Source organism: Accipiter gentilis, chromosome 7 (assembly GCF_929443795.1).
Source record: "Accipiter gentilis chromosome 7, bAccGen1.1, whole genome shotgun sequence".
Classification (NCBI taxonomy): domain Eukaryota; kingdom Metazoa; phylum Chordata; class Aves; order Accipitriformes; family Accipitridae; genus Astur; species Astur gentilis.
In genome coordinates this window covers 26,563,649-26,584,142 of record NC_064886.1, presented here as the reverse complement: position 1 = coordinate 26,584,142, position 20,494 = coordinate 26,563,649, and the positions used below count along the sequence as shown (strand labels likewise).

Below are 20,494 nucleotides of genomic sequence, written 5' to 3'. Positions count from 1 at the left end.
TTTCTGTCAGCTCAGTCTGTTCAGGCAAGTATTGTGCCATCCTCAGATTGCAAAATCTCATAAATCAGTCAGCCTTTCTTTTTGTGGCTGTTTTGCTGCAAGTTGGTGTTGAAGAGACTGCTAAATGCTGGAAAGTTTTCTTAACTTCATCTGTGTTTTAAAATGAAGCTCAGGTTTTATTTCATACGTTGTACAATGATCACGGATCTTTGGCATACTTTTCACATTTGAAACATCTTTTATGGGAGAGCTAAATTGTATCAGATGACTTGATACATAGCTATTGTTGAGGACAAATTTGAGTTCTGTAGAATTGTCCCTCAATGCTCTTGTGCTGCTGTTACCTTTTCAGGCAGCACCTTTTCTTTTTTTTTCTTTTTTTTTTTTTTTTTTTAAAGTTTCAGACTGTTTCCCCATGTCATAGTGAAGCTTACTTTGTTGTCTGGATGGACGAAAAAGTAAAATAATAATGAGGATAGAAGTATAAGAAAGTTAGACGACACAGTGGAAAGATACTAGGAAAAAATAGTCTGTGATTAAAATTTAAAAAAATTAAATGATGCAGACGTACGTGTTCAAGCAAGAACACATTCATGAAACATCCAGCGTTCCGTCCAGTAAATGAAAAGGGGTGGTTTTTTTAAGTAGTATCCCAGATTGGCCACGTTCTGGTGATAGACACTTTTCATTGCAATTTAATTCTGTATTTTAGTGCATTGTTGGCTTACAAAGGAAATATGTTAAAATAAGTAAGGACTGTCTGTCAGAATACTCTGAAGCATGTCTGTTTTCAAATAGTTAAATGTTCAACGTGTTAAGCTCTTGAAATATTAACAGGAATATGTGTGGAATTTACATGCCTAGAAAAGAATCAGCAGTCATCCTGAAAAATCTAACAGATTAATTCTTCAGTTTAATTTTGTTTGGACTTTCTCTGAACATTGTTCTGTGTGTTTTGTTCACCTGAACTTCTTACAATGAGTGTTTAACTTCTTCACGATATCAAATTATATTAGTGGTTTTCTTTAGCAGAAGGAACCGCACATATAAAAGCATATGATGAAGAGAGTGTAGCCTCTCTGAGTACAACACAAGATGAGACGCAAGACAGTTTCCAGATGAACAATGGGACACCAAATTCCAGTTATCTCCTACAAGGTGGATACATGTTGGCTGCTTCCTACTGGCCAAAGGCAAGTTTTCAATACCACTTTGAAAAACAGGGTTGTAGGGGAAGGTGGGCTGTGACAATAGTATTCAATTAAGTATGTTAAAACCATACCACTGAGTTGTGGGGAGATCTTGGAAAAAAACAGAATCAGAGAATGTTCACATGGGAAACAACTTTAAAGGAAGCATATTTAAGATCAAGATGAGATAATTTGTCAGGTATTTGGATCATCTTAAGTCTATGAGAGGAATTGTTTAGAGTAGTCCAAAAGAATGTAAAAAATGAAACAGAGCAAGAAATTGGTCAAGCTAAGTATTACAACCAATTTCTTAATGGTAGTAGGACTCCTTCAGCTACATTGCAAAATCCTAAGTCGCGCTAAAGCATAGGCTGGCTGAAGCACTGAGGTAATACAACTTTTATGTTAAAATTTAACTACATGATTCTATATGTGAATTAATGATATTCTGAGCTATACTTTGGAAAGATATTAACACCAAGTGACTGGAAATTCATCTTGTTTGAAATAAATACTGAATATTTTTAAGCTCTTTAGTCATATCTGAATTTCTATGGCTGACACAGCTTGGAAGACCACAGAGCGGTTTCTGACGCTTTCAATTACTAGCTTAACTAAGAAGATGAAGCAAAAATTGTGAATTGCTGGAATGCCAGCTCACTACATAAACTTTGACTGGGACATACTTTTGAATAGATTTCTGTCCTGATGTATAAGGAAAATGAGACTGATTTGGACATTTTCTGGGTCTGAAAAATCTACTTGCTTTTATAGTCAGTGTTACACTTGGAGATTTTCGTGCGTGACTTTTTTTTTTTTTAAGTGTAGAAAACCCCATATGTTAACTTTTGTGACTTCTTTTGATGCTTATATTTTTCAATAGTTCTAAAGAAATTTTAGCATGTTTTAGCATATTTAGTGTGTTGCTAGGCATATGCTCTATATAAAACAAGTACACTGGCGTTCCAATAAAAAAACAATTTCAAAGTTGGAAATCAGCTTGAAAATTCGGAGCCAGATCACAAGGTTGTAATGAAGTAAAAGCTTCAAGGTTAAGCAGTTGGGGGAAGTCTGAAAAGGAGAGCAATGCAGGAGACAAAAAGGTTGATGAAATGGGGAAAAGAGATGTAGAATCTGAACTTCAGGAGCTTTTAGTTGTTGTTACATTTGCTCCTAGAAGATGTTTTTAAATATAAATACTACTTTTCAGATTTTTTGAATGTTCATTTTGAGAAGGGGAGTATAACTTTCATATCACAGGTGCTTGGCAGGTTGTGAAATAAGATATTCGGAGTGTACAAAATCAGACTTTTTTTAAAAATAGGGGACGGTCTCAAACTTGGTAAAAAGATGTTTGCTTCCAGAACAGTTAATTTTAGCATTTACATTTTTTATTTGACAAATAACTGCTCTCTGAAATTATCAGAAAACCTGGTAGTTTCTGGAGTCTACATGTACTTAGCTGATTGTATTGGGACTTGAGATTTATGTATTATGCAGGTGCGTGAAGTTGGATTTGTGTGTGGCGTCTAAAGAGTGTGAATGAGTAATAATGTGGTTTCAAAAGCTAAAATGAGATGTGAATAAAAGTCTGTAGATTTCCTTCTATAAATGCTGTTTGATGGGTATGTTATGGTGCTGCAATTAAGTACAGAGGTGGCTTTCACATAGTTTTACAGGGAATCGGTGCAAGTCCAGGAACTTAGAAATCTTTTAAGTCCAAGTCCAGTGATTAAAAAGTTGTCATTTCTCTTCCTTTTAGAATTAGAAGACAATATATAAATGTAATGTGTACAGTGTTGGTAAGCATTACTCTTAGAAAAATATTTTCTCTTGTTTTTTAGGATCGAGTTATGATTAATCGACTTGACAGTATTTGTCAAACAGTGTTGAAAGGTAAATGGCCTTCAGCAAGAAGGAGCTATGACAGCAATATGGTGGCATCTTTCTATACAACCAAGCTTCTGGATAGCCCCGGTGCAGCTGCAGATTACAGTGAGCCCAGTGCACCAACACCCCCTCTTGCAGGTGTTAAAGAAGAATATGATCAATCACCACAGATGTCAAAGGTGAAGAAGCATGTACGAGAAAAGGAGTTTACAGTGAAAATCAATGACGTATGTTTATTTTTATTGCCCTAGGACCTGATTGCGATTGCGGTGTGAGGCATGCTTTACCTGCAAGTGGCTGCCTGCTCTCACTCTCACTTCCTTCACACACTTGTTTGTGGGTATTTGGGTCTGCTGCTTCTGGGCATTGAGTGTTTGGGTTTGGGGTTTGGGGTTTTTTGGGGGGGTGGGGGTGGGTGGGGGGTGGGTTAGTTTTTTCTTTTTTAATTTGCATAAGCCACTGGAAGGAATCATTATTTCTCTCTCTGAAATTAAATTTTACCATTCTGGTGCTTCTTCAGAGAGCCTGTTTTATGCTGTTTCTAAGAAATCTGGTTAGTAAGAAAAGGTATTTCTGTTGTTCGGTGTTTTAAACGTTTCAGCATGTCCTATCCAGCAAGCACTTTATTAATTCATGGCCTTTTAGAGGTTATAGGTAAATTTCCCAGTTTGAATGCAGGCTAGAAGCTTCAAACATTTTTCTTATCTGTAGTTGGAGACATGTTTGTAGCACACAAAAATGTATGAAAAATTCCTCTTGTAATTGGGTTTCACGTTCCTTTAGGAAGGTAGACAGCTGTTCAGTGTCTGGATTTTTTCAGTTAAGATAGTAGATAATTCAAAATTTATATACATATAAGCAATTCCATGACATTTCTGTTGAGATTTGTTCTTTACATGGACAAGAAGCAAGACTTGTTTTAAGGTCTAACACAATGTTTTCATTCTTCCTCAATTCTTCTCGAGTAACTGTATTTGAGAATCCTGATTATGAAGTAGTCGTTTCTGCTTCAGAAGAGCTCTTCTAACCCTAGCATTTATTTAACAGGAAGGTGGTTTGAAATTGACTTTTCAGAAGCAGGGACTGTCTCAGAAAAGGCCATTTGAAAGCGAGGAAGGTGCACTGGGACAGCAGCAATACCTGGCTCGGCTACGTGAACTCCAGAATGCTTCAGAAACCAGCCTTGTCAACTTCCCAAAATCACTTCCCAAATCAGGTACATAAAATGTTAAGAGGGCATAAGGGATTAGTATTAAATCTTACCTTCTGGGTTCTTCTGTTGGTCTCCATGTATAGGCAGTGGAGAGAGATTTTTGCAGTGTTACTTGTTCTGAACTGCAGTCTTGGGGGAATTCTCTCCAGTGTGTTAAGGAAACCAGGCACCAAAGTTAAGGCACGAGGTTGGACCACATGAATACTCTCTCAAACATCAGTTACTGTAACATTCATTTATTAGAAGAATGCCATTTCGTATTAGAAACATCCCCACAGGAAGATTTTAATAATTGCAGTGTCCATCACTGTTCACTGACAGTAATCAGTTTAACTCAGAACTTTTTGTGGCTAGTTTCTAAGTAAAGATGAAGAGTTCTAGATTTCTGTCTCTGTCAGTTTGCACGCTTCATATTCTTTCCTGTGTCTAATGTAAAGAAACAGTGGAGGATAATAATCTAGAACCAATTTTTGACTTACAGCCAAAAAATTAAAGTTATTTTCATAAAAAAAAACACAGTAGGTGTACACTGACAAGTAAAAACAAGCCCAAATTAAGCAGTTAAAATTTGGATTAAAATATTTGCGATTATTATAATTAGGTGCTCGACTTCACCAGCATCTGATTAAATGACTGCAATTCATTGAGATTGCATACATACGTGGATGAGAACATTCCCTTTAAAAAAAAAATACTAGCCTTCACTTGCATTTTGTACTTTCTTGTTCCTTTGCAACACACCATTATGGTCTTGTTATAAATGTTTATTTAGGGATGTCTGCCTCTGTGTGTGTGTGTGTGTGTGTGTGTGTGTGATGTCAGCAGTTCTTAACAGCTCTCCTCCCTGTACAGATTTATTTGGAGGGGGTAAGGGGCAGTAATAGGAAGCTTTCATAGTAGAGTGGCTTTTCAGAGCCCGATACTAATAGTGTTTTAAACAGTCATAAAACAATAGGCAATTTCTGTTAGATATTACATGTAGAAATTACATGCACTTGCACTATTTCAAGTAATTTTATTTCCTTTTTTATTCAGACATGTTTCTTGTTATAAACAGCTCAAGCATCTGACACTAATTTTATTGCATCATTAATTAGGTACTTCCAGTCACTTAACAGCCAGTGCCAATGGAGTCATAATAGACAGTCAGCCTGTAGTCAAAAAGAGAAGAGGAAGGAGGAAGAATGTGGAGGGAGTTGATGTCCTCTTCATAAATAGAAATAAACAGCCTAATCATGTAAGTAAACTTGATTTTTGTATCCAAAAAAAGGTCCCAAATTACTGTTAGTCCCTTAACTGAGCATAACTGTCTGTTGAGATACAACACTTCATTACCCAAAACTGTTGGGTTTGGGGGTTTTTGGTGAAAAATTTCACTGACAGTTTATGACTACACAAATGAGAACTGTTATAGTTTTACTAAATATTAGATATATATATAATATTGATAACTATTATTAAAAATAAATTTAATTTTAGTTTTGATGAACTGTAATTAACAACATATTATTAAAAACTTGATAGTTGACCTGGCAGTGCTTTCTGACATCCTTTTACTGTAACATCTGTTACAGGATCTGATGGTACAGTGACTTAAAGGGAGTTATCTATGGCATGAGTAGTCTTACTGAGTCCTTGAGTGTGTGCATAAGGATCTGCAGGACTGTGGCCTTCATTGTATTATATATGAAATAATTGTGATGGTTTGTTTTCTATGGAGAACTTAATCAAATGTTTTGAATTTCTCCAGGTTAATCCAGGTATTAACTCCTGTCAAGTTGCTGCAGGAATAAACCCAGCACTCACTTACACGCAGTCCCAAGGCATGCTTGATGCAGAGAGTCCAGTTCCTGTTATTAACCTAAAAGATGGAACAAGGCTTGCAGGTGATGATGCCCCCAAAAGAAAAGATTTAGAAAGGTGGCTTAAAGAACATCCTGGATATGTTGAAGATTCAGGAGCTTGTATTCCTGTGAGTATTCCTTTCAGCTGTGCTTAAGCTAAATAGTAGAACATTTCTTATGAAATATATTTGGAATTGTATTCTATTTTACAGGGAATTATTCCTTCTTTGTTCTTATGTTTTGTTTAGGAAAAAGGAAAATGTCTGTTTCTGTTTACATAATTTTAACTCCGCAAGCCTTCCTTTTCCCTCACAAACGTAATTGCTAAGAAAAGCAATACTAAGCACAGACATTTGTTCTTTGTCTAATTTCACCTAAGATTAAAAAAAAATCTAAGAAAAGAAAACTCTTATTACCATGATACTGATGATGTGAGCTGAAAATGTGTAACAGTGTATTTAGTGATGTGCGAGAGGATTAAAGACTTTACTGTGAGATGCATCTCATACCTACATTACAGTGCTATGGTAGCGATGTTTGTTTGTGGGTATGATGTTCTCATTATGTTACCTCTGATTTTGAGAGTTGTTAATGTTGAACATGATGTAAGAAAATCATATGTATGACATCTGGAATAACAACCTTATTTCTTCATAAAGATGTTATAATACAAAACAGTAGCAACATTCCTGATAGTTAAAGCACTGTGTAGAGGCATCAGAAAGAGGATTTAGTGCTGTTTATTGGTCTGCTTATTGTATAACTGTGATTAGTAAATTAGGATTGTTACTAAAATACTTGTGAAATTGAAGATGACTTCAAATGAATGCCTGACTCAAGAGAATGCACAAATATCTTACAATTTTTTAAACAGTTATATTGGAAAGTTAAATGCCTTTTTAATTACTTTATAACAGAGGATGCAGTTGCATGATGGGAGGCCCAAACAAAAAAGACACCGTTGTCGAAACCCTAATAAACTGGACGTTAATAGTTTGACGGGCGAAGAACGTGTTCAGCTCATAAATAGAAGAAATGCGAGAAAGGTATTCATAATACTGTTCCCATTCTGATGTTACCCAAATTAATAGTTACCTGAAATGAAGAACTCTATACACTACACTTGCTAAAATACTGCGTGTGAATGAAAGATTTTTGTTTTAAGATTTTGGCACAGAGCAAGAAAGTCAATGACAATCTTCTAGTAACCGTTTTGCAATTATGAAAATATGTAAGATATGGCTAGAAACTTGCCCTGTGGTTTATGTTTATATAGAATTGAACACTCAATATGTTTCAGTATTTGTGCTGTTGACTAATACAGAGGCATGGCCACTGAAATACATGTTGTTCTGATCAAAGCAGCAACATTTCAGAAGTTCTAAATTTTGTGTACATCTCATTACTACTTCTGACATGATTAAAATTATATTGGTAGTGCATCCTGCATAGAAACTTGTCCATTGGATTTGCTTACATCCTGTGTACTGGATTATTTTGCCTTTTTTTTCTTTTTTTCAGTTATCTCTGGCAGTTGACCTTTATGGTTCACCAGTATATATCCCTTGTAAATCACATTGCTAGATTAAACAGTAGCGTAACAGGGGAACAAAAGTAGAAGGGGAATTCTTCTATAAAATCCCAGCACTGGAAGATGGGAGACCAGGTGTTGAATTCAAGTTTTTGGACAGGTGATCAAAGTTTGGGAAATGCATAATGCATTTGAATAAGCTTTGGGGAAGGCTAAAGGCAATATTCAAGAAAAGCATGCAGAACATTACTGTCGTTTATTGAACAAATTTGGACAGATATGTGGGATGGTGTCTTTAAATGTCAGTGTAGTACCAGAGCAGCAGTCCAGTGGGAGTCTTTGAGGTATTATGTTAATGTATGGAGCATTTTCTCTTGTGATACTGCTAGCTTTTCTTTTTGTTAGAGACCAGTTGCAAGGAAAGCAGGAAATTTTTTTATGCTACTATATTAAGGTCAGAAGCTTTGTGCATCTGTAGAGAAGAGTGAGGCAGAATCTGAGAGTCTTTCATCTCTTCAGTGCATTGAGACAGCAGCTCTAAAGAGGAACCTGTATGGTTGCTAGTCTCTTGAAAAACAGACCCTTGGCTGCTCTATAGCAAACTGTGCCCTGAGGAATTTTTTCAAAGTTGATGATCAAGGAGTGAGAGATTTGATCTGTGCTTGCTGTAAAAGCCTGTGTTTTCATGATGGCTTTTTTTCTGTAATAAATTTCCACACCATAGTTGAGACTTGTATTAACTTCAGTTTTCCCATTTATAACCTGTCCCTGACTTCTCTGCATCACCAAACTCATTTTGTCTCATTTTCTTTTTCAGTTCAGTTATCCATTTAGTAGCAGGGGGTGAGGGGATCAAAAGTAGCCTAGAAAATGTGAGTTTAAATTGCAGTTTATAGAGAAAGTTGAGCAGAAACTGGAATTCTTTTTTTCTTTCTACTTTATATCATTTTTGTCTTTGTTTCTGGATCTGAGTAATACTTCTGATTAATTTGAAAGCTTACTTTCCTGCTTATATGATTTTATTAGGACGTGCTGTCTAGCAATCTTGTACTTTTTTGCATGAAAAAAATACAAGAAATAAATTTCACAGGAGAAGTAGAGTCTCTTAATGGAAGTATTTTTAGAAGTTGACTGAGGTGATAGAATAAAACTGATTTGGTGGATAAAGGAAGAGTTTAACAAGATTGCAGTTACAACCTTCTTGGTAATGCGTGGACCGCTATTCTCTATTCATGTGGTTGCTCTTCCATTCATTGTGTGTCTAAATAAACTCTGATATTAAACATCAGTAGCAATGTCAAATATTGAAGTTGCAAAGTATGAGTTTAATAGATGAGTTGGAGTTCAGTAGATTTAGAACAAATCAAGAGTATCTCACATATGCCACAAGGAATCAATCAAAAGCTCTGTCATACTCCTTGATAATTTAAAGTGAGATTTTATTTGTATTGTTTTATATAAAAGGCAAAAATGAAAGTGTCAGGTATGAATGTTGCCTTTTTCTTACCAAATGAGAAGTATTTCCTGACTTCTATCTTCTGCTTCTCAGGTGGGGGGTGCGTTTGCTCCCCCTCTGAAGGATTTGTGCAGGTTCTTGAAAGAAAATCCAGAATATGGAGTGGCTCCTGAATGGGGAGAAGTTGTAAAACAGTCTGTGAGTATTTGCAGAATAAGATAACTATGACATCAAATGTATCATAAAAACAAACAAGGCAAACAGGAGAAAAAAGGCATGCTTTTCATTTCTGGTATTATATTAAATGTGGACTGTGGGTCAATTTTAGCTTTTCTTCTGCCAGCTCAGTTCTGTAACTTGGTTTGCTGGCACACCTGTGAGTAGGAGGAAGGGAGGGACAGTGGCTGGCAATCCCCAATTAGAGATTTGGTTGAAGGTGTGATATAGTACTATGACTTCTTTCTCTCATAAATGTAGCCTTGAAGTTTTTTTGAAAGGTTTTAGCCCACAGAATACTTTCTTATTCTTTAAGTTATAGTTAGGAAGAGAAATATGATTTTAAACATTTCTTTTACTTTTTAATTAATTTACCATCAGTGTGTACCTTTAAGAAATACTATCCTCAATCACACTTTTAATCAAGTATTAATATAGCTATTTTCTACTACTTAGAATTTCTATTTTTTATTTCTTAGAGGTTTTGTTTTTAGCTAAAAACTAGCGTTGAGATTCCAGTGAGGGAACAAGGTAAATATAGTAATGTATTTTTTGGAGTAGGTCTGCACGACTTCAGTGTTCCTCATGTATTCCTTCTGTATGGATTACCAACAAAATTAGTGATAAGATTTCCCTGGTAGTCCTGAGCCAGCTTCTTACTTGGCAGCAAGATGTATTCAGTGTGTTTGAGGTTTGTACTTCACTAAATTTAAAAGAACAATTTGTCCACAGTTCCAACAAGACACCAGGCATACATTTTCATTACAGGAACTACTATATAGCTGGTATCTCTTTCCTTTTAAGTGTCATTGGTTCAAGTATGGTGTGTGGTCCTGAGTTCATTCCCTGTTTGCCTTGAAGATAAGGACACATTTTGAACTTCAGAAAGTTGTGTTGTATAATAAAGAATGGTCTCTGAGTAACCCAGTTACTCTTCCATTCCCTGTGTCTACAGAAGTGAGGATGGCTTTGTCAATATTCTTGCGAAGTCTATTTTCTCACCTACTATAACTTGTCAGAAGCGTATTTTATTTATACTACATCTTCAGCCTCTGGCAAAGAAATTACAAATTTAATTTTTTTTTCTAGTTCATTGTCAACAGAACTTGTAATCTTTCTGTGAAGTTCTAAGTGCCAGTTTCTGCAGTACCCTTGTGGGACATTCTGATAGAAAATAGATAACTAGGAACAGGGTTAGACTGCAGTGAGTAAAGGTATAAATAATAGCAGAATTACTTTCAGAATGTAGTGGCTATCCACAGGACAGAACAACAGAGCATGAGTTCTGAATGCCTCTAGTTGTATTAGAGTAGTTTAAATTAAAGATATTTGCTGGGGAAGAAAAGACCATTGTAACGTGGAGGTGAGTAATAGTTGGATCTTAATGATTGCTTTTTTTTAAGAGGAATTTCAAGACAATGTATTTCAAAGAGAATATTAATGTCCATTGCAATTCTTTCTTCCTCACTAGGTAGGAGTGCTTACAGAGGTGAAGTAATACTGTGCAAGCCCCAAAAAGAAGTGCTCTGAATTTCATTTTACTTGAACTTGAGCCTTTACTGTTTATTCTTAGGTTTAAGGATGAAGTGAACTGTGAGGACATTAAACAGACACTGGCAATAATAAAAAGGGCTTGGAGATTGTTGGTTTGTGTGCAATCACACATTTGTATTTAACTTCAAACTGAGTAACTAATTTTTTTTTAATTAAACTGTCATGATTGGAATGTGGTAATATTGCAAAGCAGTGCTGGTTTAGATCTTAAATTGAGATTGCTCTTATAATTAGCTATGTTTGGCTTGATTTGCAAACAAACCCCTAGGGATGAGTTAGCGGAAGGTCTGAGAAGATACCTGTGTAGTCCTCGCTGTGGAAATGGGCCTTCAGACATTTGAGACGTGATAGCACAAAGTCACCACAAATTCCAGTGAGTTGTCTGGAGATCAAGCTGCTGTGCTAACATGCCAGAATAATCTTTGACACTGTTATTGTATGCTTGGGGCTTCTGTTTGCTTGTACTTTTCCATCCTTAAGCTCTCAAAATACTAAAAATACCCAATGTGTCTCTTGCAGGGATTTCTTCCAGAAGGTATGTTTGACCGTATTCTCACTGGACCTGTTGTGCGGGAAGAAGTAAGCCGGAGGGGAAGGCGCCCCAAAAGTGAGATTGCTAAGGCAACAGCAGCTGCAGCAGCTGCCACGGCTGCAAGTGTATCAGTTAACCCTCTGCTAGCTAATGGATTGCTTCCAGGAGTGGATCTGCCTAGTCTTCAGGCCTTACAACAAAACCTGCAAAACCTGCAGTCGCTGCAAGTAACAGCAGGATTAATGGGAATGCCAGCTGGCTTAACTACTGGAGGAGAAGCAAAGAACATGGCTGCCATGTTCCCCATGCTGCTGTCAGGGATGGCTGGATTACCAAACTTGCTGGGCATGGGAGGACTTCTAACAAAGTCTACAGAATCTATTTCAGAGGAAAAAAAGGGAAGCGATTTAAAGGAGGCAGATAAAAAGAAAGAAAGGACAGAAGACCAAAATACGGATACTGGTGGTGAAAACTCTGTTTCAAGTTCTCCTTCAACATCCTCTGCTGCTGCAGCTGCCAATCCTCTCTCTCTTAACCCATTACTTTTGTCCAACATACTTTACCCAGGGATGCTTCTCACTCCAGGCCTTAATCTTCATATCCCAGCTTTGTCTCAGTCTAATATTTTTGATGTACAGAACAGTGAAAGCAATGACACAGGCTCAGCCAAGCCCACAGAAGAAAAAGAGGAAAATTCTAGGGTTAGAGATCAGGAAGACAAAGGGGGAACAGAGCCAAGCTCTCACAATGAAAACAGCACAGATGAGGGTTCAGAGAAAGCAGATGCTTCATCTGGATCTGATAGTACATCGTCTTCATCTGAGGATTCAGATTCTAGCGATGAAGACTGACCCCAGACTCTGCACTTAAATTATAAACTGATTTTGAATTTATTCTTTAATTATTTCATTGTAAATAACCCAGTGTTGAGTGCATCAATGATTTACTGACCGAACATTTCAGTATTTGTTTAGAAGTGCAAACTGCTTTCAGAGACGTTTTGCATGTAATATTTCTTGAAGTTCATAAGTTTCTGAACTTGTATGTACTATCAAATACACAATGGTGTAAAATTACAACAAAAGGCATTATAATTTTGTTGGGGGGTTAATTTTATGAAAATAATGCTCAAGTAAGAGCTGTATATTTAATATATTTGCAGTGAACACAGAATACTTTATGCATATTATTGATTTAATTTGAATATAGTTTTACAGCCTCCTTGACACTTATAATTTACAGATCAAAACTCAGCAATAATTTGGGCAGCTAATGAATGTCATGAAAGCTGTAGAATCTACATCACCATCCATTGCTTTAATTACATGAAAATGCTCTAGTGTTGTGATGCACTGCTGTTTCCAATTCAGGTACAAGTGTGTTGAAAAGAAGATAAATTTTTCCCAATCAGCCAATTAAACTGGCTACCTGTTACCTCAGCTGAGTTAGTTTAGGAAGTTTACATTGGTTTCTATTACTTGTTTTCAGGTTTTGTTTTGTTTTCTAAAGACATCCTGTATATCATGTTAACATCTGAGTTATTTGAGATATGACCGTTGGTCGTTTTTTTTGCCCTTATTACAACTGTTCTGTTTGACAGCAATAAGGGGAAATTAAAGCAAAAACTGTCTTATCTCATGCTACTTGGCACCATGTAGATCTATTTAGTTTACACCTTGCAAGGTTTTGGGCTCCCTCTGCAGAATTAAAAGTCCCAAAATGAGGAGTAGTTTCCCCAAGACTCAGAAGAGGCAAACTGTCATAAAGTGCCACTGAAAAGACCTTTCAACACTGCATACTTCATGTAAAAATTGTTTGTTTGCTTTGTTTGTGTAGATTTCTATTTGTGTTTTATGTCATAAAACCTCCTGGAGTTACCAGTTAATAATGGCAAATAAAGTATAGATAGTTTTGAACTCCTTTTGAGTTTAAACTTCTCTGCAGATTTAAATCTGACTAAATATTAAATATTACCCAAAATCATTATTGGGATATCACTTCATATATTATGCTGAGTTACCCACTAAAGAAAAAGCACTTTGAATAGTAAGGAAGACAAATTATTCCCAGAAACCACAGTAACAGGGCGTAAGGCATCTGTTTAAGTCCAAATCCTTAGAACCCTTTGCTATATAAAATCTGTCTAATATTTGATGTGTGATATGATTCCTCCTTCTTCTTAAGCTGCTATTACTCTGACACAGTTGAGGCCCAGATTCACATTTACAGAAGTTCTGAACTGACTGATAATTCAGTTGACCTTGGTTACATCGTTTGCGGTCCAAGAATAGGCAAGTGTTAAGAGAAGATACAGGTACTAGTAGAAGTCATTGAAAAAGCTTTACAAAGGGATAAATTTAAAAATAAAAAACAAAAACTGTATATTTTGATATAGTTCTGTTGCTTGCTTGTACAGTAAAACAACTGTGTTGTTTTTTATCAAGAACTTTACCAATGAAATATAAGTTTCTATGTGCAAAATAACTAGCCCCATGATTAGAAGCAGTGTTACATGTAATTACACAATTATACAAGTACCATTTGGATTGTGCTGGTTACGTATTTTCCCAAATAGTATTCTGATATTTGGCCCTTCATGCAGTGTCTTAGCAATAGTGAAAATTAAAAACTGCCAAGAGAAGGGGGTAGCAATTCTTCATCATGAAAAAAAAAAAAAGAGAAGTATTTCATATTTAATATTTTGCCCTTTGTAATATAGCACTTTTATTTAACTAGGATGCATTTATGAAATAGCCAAAGTTTTACAAACAGTTAGTAACTTAGTTTGCTGATGGAGTATGTCAACAATACCATCACTTCCCACCCTTACCCCACAAAACAAATCCTAAATCTTGTGGCTAAAACCTAATTTATATCAGATTTATGAAATAAAGTATTTTCCTAATTATGGTCAAGTGAGTTTGGTTACCATTCTAGTGATTCTTTATGTAATAAGGCAATTACAGTTCCAAGTAATGAAGGTTGATGTAGACTTGAACATAATATATTGGGTTTATTTTTAATCAGTTTGAACCAGAAGGGGAAAAAATGTCCCACTATCAGCTAAACTATATGCAAATACGGTTGTATAAAGTTAAGGGTTATAAGGAAACCTCAGTAGAATTACACTAATACTGAAGTTAAAATTAAAAGGATATCCAAGGTGATGATAAAGTGTGTGTTGGTAGTTACTAAAAGAACTTTAGCTGTTATTGCCTTGTATTTCTATCCCTTGTTTCAGGCTTCATGATCCAAGTCCTAGTCCAGGTTTTTTTTTGGACATTTGCAATATTTGCCAGTTGTGTTCTGTGTAGTCTGAATTTGCTTTCTGTAGTTGAACAAGCGTCTTAAAAAGTCATTTGTAATTTATTGAATTACTTTCTATGATGTTCTATAGAGCAAATGGAAGTTTAATTATTTTTTATTAAACATATTCTTTGACTACCCATGATGTCGGTCTCAATATGTGAAAATAATGCTGTGTAAGGATTAAAAATGTATCTTTCAGCAGCAAAAGTGTTAAGCTTTAAACCAAAATTATTCTGAAGACCTTAAAAAAAATTAAAAAAAAATAAAATTAAAGCCAAGTCCCTTGCTGCATCCCCTGCCCAAGACCATGCTTTACTGTTGTATAATTTTTCTGGGAATCAATTTCCTGTAATTCTGTTCTCTTACAAACAAAATAAGCTATTGTTCCAGCCCTTCAGTAGTTACGGTTAGAAAGGAGTATACAGTCTAGGTTCTGGTCCAAAAGTTGACTTAATTTGAACTAACAGTGCGTCTCATGTTCCAGGGTATGCATGTTGGCAGTGGAGTAGCTTTGAATCTTTTTTTTTTTTAAAAAAAAAACTCTGCATTACTATCTACATGTTTACTAAATCTTTTAATTATTTACACAACACTTAATGTTGCTATTTTTCATATATTTCATACAGGGCACGGACATTTCTCCTGAACACAAGTTGTCTCCTGGTTGTCAGGTACCTTCTTGTTTTAACCTGTCATTGCACTAGAATGATTCAGTGGTATCCTTATTTATTCCAGTCGGAATTTTGTCTTCAGATCATGATCACCCTTTTTGAGCTTCTCCTTTCTCAAATCTGTACGTAGGTGGTAAAAATGCACATATGCGTATGAGCTCTGTTCTCATGTTCTTGTGTTTGTGTTTCTTTTTTCCTTGGAAGTCCTGAAGAATCCCTAATAGTATTTTTTAAATTTATTTTTAACGGGGGGGCAGAAAAATCCCGTCTTGTAATTTTACAATCCAATCTTCGTACTTGGTAAATTAAAATATAACTAGATCTCTTTTTCAATGAAACTTATTTCCAAGGAACAGATGATATAGGTACAGTATTGGCATTTAATTACTTGCACTCCTTGGAACTTTTTTGAAACCATATCGATATGATGATTAGATGAGACTATTAATAAGGTGTCCCAGGCAAATTCCTGTCCTATTTATTGTATCTTGCCTCTGAGAAAAATTTCTGCTACGTTATTTAGTAATACAGTTTTCATTTATTGCTCAGTACAACAGTACTGATACACCATCAAAATGAATGTTTACTTCTTAAGTGCCTGCATTTAAGTTGTAGTGAGATGAAGTGTGCCTGCTGTACGTGGTTATTATAAAGGGATCTGCAGTGTAGCATTATATAAAGGTATTGTGATGTGAAAGTTATTATCATTTAGTTGTATAAACAGTGTCTGATCTAGTTCTATTACACCTATAATTATCCTCAACATAAGCAAGCTGTATCAGTGTAATGCGGGATTGACACTGCTGTAGTTAACCAACACTTCAAATTTTACATCTGTACATTGTTGGGACATCAGGTTTATGCTGGTGTCTACAGAGGAGACTAAATATACTAGTGTTGCTACGGGAGTTTACAAAATAACTCTCCTGGCTTATCTAAATAGCCCTAACATTATACAGACAGGCCGTGTCACTTACTTGTCACATTTAGAGGACAAGGAAATAAAGATAATAGTTGTCCATAAATAAACAGTAAGAAAATCTTGATCACTTTGTTTCTACCTAATGATTTGTAACATGAAATTTTTCTGTTAAAAGATGCAGCAAGGACTTCTGATTGATAAGTGTCTCTGATGACAAAGGTAAGTTTCATTTAACTTTTCCCTGCGGAAGACTACTCTCTTAGTAGAAAATATTTTCTAGCTTTCAGTAATTCAAGTACATGTGAGATAAGTCTTTGAAAATATTGACAATATGCACAGAGGAAGAATGTTGAAATGCGTTGTAACTCTAGTGCTGTCAGTAAATTACGTAGTTCATTACTGCCAAAAGTTCCAGCCTGCCAGAAGTGATAAACAATATTTTGATTCTTACATTTCAGTTTTTAACCCAGCATTTTAGCAACACTGTTCGCTGAGAAATAAATACAAAGAATTGAGGAAAAATTTCCACAAAAAAGGGTGGGCTGAAGTCTTGAAATGGAGAAGTACACACACGTAAGTACCTCCACTCAGAATAGCAACAACCCTGAAACACTTTGACTTACATAATTTAAATTTTAGCTTCAATTTAGAATATTTTATATTCTAGCTAGCTAACGTTCAGATTTCTTTTTAAAAATCCCAAACTACTTGGCATTAATCAAACTCTAGCATTTCTCTACTTAAAAGAAGCCAGGGACATTGTCATATTAGACAATTAAGGCTACGATTTTTTTTTTTAACACTGCTTCCTTTCAGGCTCTCTCACCCAATGAAGGAAGGAAAGTGCCATTTTTAAGACCCTGCCCTAAAGTTATTCTGCAAAATGAGGACTTTTTTCCCCTGCCTTTTGTCTACTTCAACTGTGAATGAGACCTAAGACTGCAAAATTCTCATTGAGTGTTCCAGGTAAGGCGTCTTGTGTGTAACCATTCTACGGTCTCTTCTGCATATAAGGGAGGCTGGTGTGGGAAATTCTTGGGATACTAATGTCAGATATGGTATCATCTCTCTTTCACTAGTGCTCACCAAAACTGATAGCAGGTCCTTAAGCTGTTTTCTGAGAAGAGAACAGCTTTTGATTTGGGAACTACTGTGTCAGCTCCTCTGCTTCACGCTGTTTGATCTCTGTTCAGCTGCTTAAAGCAGGTGGCAGGAGCTTGGCTTTTTGCTCCTCTAAGTCCGAGTTTCTAACTCCTAGTCCCTAGATAAGATAAGCGCACACTGCTTCATTTTTTTAATGCAGCAGCAATTCTAACCTAAATAAACTGATTTTTTTTTTTCTTTTTAGCGTTACAAATGTTTCTCAAGAGTCATGAGATGAAGAAACATTCTCCTTTTGAAAAGACAGGTGAAATCTTCAAGAAAACACTGGTTTTCATCAACTGAGGCTTAAGGTAAAATACCAAATGTTGGAAGATTCCTGATGAAGTCATGCACGCTGACAAAACAGCTTTACAATTATCAGGAAACAGGCTGAGTTGGGAAGGTCCCAGAGAGAATACTGAAAGAAAGTTTTCTGGGGTGTGTTTCTTTTCTACACATACTTCCAAGATTTGGTCATCTTGGTCTTTTCCTTACTAGGAGATGAGACTTTCCCTGGTATATATCTAGCCTTATCTGGGAGGTCACTTTATTTCCCTGCAGGTAGACAACACTAACCACCATTTCAAAAATTTCTTGTCACAGTCTTCACTACCTGGGGCCAGTGCATTCAGGGCCTGTGCTATGACTCTGCAGTATTTGGTTGGCTTCAAGATTTGCTACCTGTTCCTTGTATTTTATAAGCAAAGTACAGTTTACTATCAAAGCCACCAGGATAGAATTAGAGGCCATTTGCCTTATTTTTGTGCAGCCCTGTTTTGAAGGTTCACTGGTTCTGTGAGCTGCAAACACCACCTGTGTCTCTGGAGTGCTACCTGTCTGAAGAGGTCAGCTTGCCACAGCTGCATTCCCCAGTGTGACGTTAGCAGGGGCAGGAGGCACAAAACAAAGGAATATGTATGCCTGAAGCCCTTTGATGCTCAAAGTACCATTTGTAGTTCATACAGAAGTCCGTTTCATAGCATGTTCATAAGCAAAGTTTCTGAAATTTCAAAACAGTAAAAAACATACTTTATTGTAGGATATCCTAGCAGCTGTCAAGGGCCCAGACTGAGAAGGATGTGTGTGGTATCCCCATTAAAGGTTTGCATTGGTGGTGACACTAGTGGCTGTAATTTATTCTTGGAATATTGGTAGATATAATACAGAATCCAGTAGTGGAAATTATTCAAGTCATTAACATGCCAAATGAGGCTCTCTTCCTCTTGCAGTGTTCATGTTGAACATTGCTATTATCTTGAATAAAATGCCTGGCTCTTTCTAAGGGGAAAAAAGAGGAGAGAGGTGACAAGTGGAGGAACAAGTGAAGTTCAAGTCCTCAGGAGTGAAAAAAATTCCAGTGTCTGTTGTGCCTAAATGTTTCTTGCCTAAGTTTTCAGTGGACCATTAAATAAAAAAATTACCTTTTTTTAAGTCTTCTACACAAGAGCAGTCAGGTTAAACCATTTATTTACAAAGACTGGATGCACAAAAACTTAGGGAAGTATGCAGGTGTAATCACAGCATAACCTTTAACTTCGGCTTTGTTTATTTTTTAATACTGTGGGGGTTTGTTACTTTTTTAATCCAAATGGTTTTGAAAGAGTAGATTAATGTTTGTCATCTAGTAAGTTATTGCTGCTTTCTGCTTTAACAAATACTGTAACTCTAGCTTAACAGAGAAGCTCTACAGTATTATATGCAGACTTCTGGGTGCCTAGAGAGCATCCCATCAATGCCCTGTATACCTCAAAGCAGCTGCTGCCTCACTGCAAAGTTCACAGCTCCTCTGTGTTTAAAAAAAAAAGACTTCAGACCTTAGGTACAGCCTAACCATTAGTTTTCAATGTTACAGTGAAGTGGGCATGATGCCCACATTGTCCTGGCAGGCTGGGGGGCTGCAGGCACAGCAGGACCCTCCTGCCGTTGCCATTGCCCAGTGCCAGCTCGGGCTTTCTGCCGCCATCTGGTGCTCTCACTGCTGGGTAGAAATGCATACTCATGTCCTGGAAAACATCTCAGGTTAGCCTAGTCATCTTTTCTTGACATTTCTTTTTTCCCCTGAAGCTTTTACTGTTGTTAGCTTTGAAATGTTAGTAGTACAAAAGCAGCCAGCCACAGTCAGTAAAGGTACAGTTTGTAGTACTCATCTCTTAATTCACATGTAGCTGCTCTAGGACTGATTTCTCCTTAAGGCTCTCCCACTCCTGTGGGAGTCTCCTCTCCGCCTGGTAGGGCCTTGACAATAGCAGCTCTTGCCGTTACCCTTCCACCATGTTGCTGTTCACCCTTTGAAATCACCCGATTCACTTCCAGTTATTGGGACAGCCATTCAAAAATTTTGACTCCACCAAAAGTGGTTCAAATCAAAAGTGAATCTTTGTTATTTTGTGGCCTTGTTTTGAAATTGTGTTTTTCTTTATAACGGTCTAAAACTCTTCAGAGGGATTTGAAGAACTGAATGTCTTTGTTTCTACTTCGTTGTATAAATGCTCTGCACTGCTGCCTTTAACAGAACTCGCATTTATCCTCTTTGGTTTTATTTAACGGTCCCTGACGATATGTAGCCAGCAGTGTTTTCGCTTTGCTCATGAAGATCTCACACCCTTACCCTCTGTGAGTGACCACTTTGTGCCATAACTTTGCCCTAACCTCGGTCTTGGCGCTCATCTGTTACGCGTGAGGCCCGCCGGCCCTCCTGCTCCTCATCCCCACAGAAGCAAGGCAGGTGACAGAAGGGGCAGTGGCACAGTCCCCCTCCTCCCTCCTGCCGCTCCTCCGCCACATCAACCTGTCGCGCGGGTTCCTGCCGTTGAACGGGGCGGCTGGGCCACCGCCCCGCCAAAACCCCGCCGCTGTTGCCCGTGACGTGTACGGGCTGACGACAGCGAGCTCTGCTCCTTCCCGCTGCATTCTGGGAGCAGGGGCAGGAGCGCGGCCGCAGTGCCTGCTGGGGGGGGGGGGGGGGGCCGTAGCGTTGCCAAGGCCGCGTTGCGCCTGCGCAGGGCGAGGGCGCGGACGGGGCC

General features: G+C 37.1%; 1 protein-coding gene and 1 long non-coding RNA gene across 15 annotated transcripts in view; both read left to right on the top strand.

Annotated features, from left to right (window-relative positions):
• Positions 1-14,992, top strand: part of CHD9 (chromodomain helicase DNA binding protein 9) — a 101,985-nt gene extending 86,993 nt beyond the window's left edge. For 11 of the 14 annotated variants that reach the window (XM_049804422.1, XM_049804420.1, XM_049804426.1 and 8 more), the window contains 8 exons: positions 1,030-1,193; positions 3,035-3,307; positions 4,128-4,296; positions 5,391-5,530; positions 6,044-6,265; positions 7,055-7,183; positions 9,218-9,322; positions 11,414-14,992. In XM_049804422.1, the coding sequence (XP_049660379.1) occupies positions 1,030-1,193; positions 3,035-3,307; positions 4,128-4,296; positions 5,391-5,530; positions 6,044-6,265; positions 7,055-7,183; positions 9,218-9,322; positions 11,414-12,277 (2,066 nt within the window). In that variant the 3' untranslated portion in view covers positions 12,278-14,992. Of the gene's footprint in view, positions 1-1,029; positions 1,194-3,034; positions 3,308-3,331; positions 3,417-4,127; positions 4,297-5,390; positions 5,531-6,043; positions 6,266-7,054; positions 7,184-9,217; positions 9,323-11,413 lie in introns of those variants that run through there. The other 3 variants (XM_049804424.1, XM_049804425.1, XM_049804432.1) reach the window with 3 other exon arrangements.
• Positions 14,993-16,503: 1,511 nt separating this feature from the next.
• LOC126040308 (uncharacterized) lies at positions 16,504-20,030 on the top strand. The gene is made up of 3 exons (XR_007506619.1): positions 16,504-16,547; positions 17,145-17,294; positions 17,677-20,030. It is a non-coding gene; the product is annotated as an uncharacterized LOC126040308 (long non-coding RNA).
• The last annotated feature ends 464 nt before the right edge of the window (positions 20,031-20,494 follow it).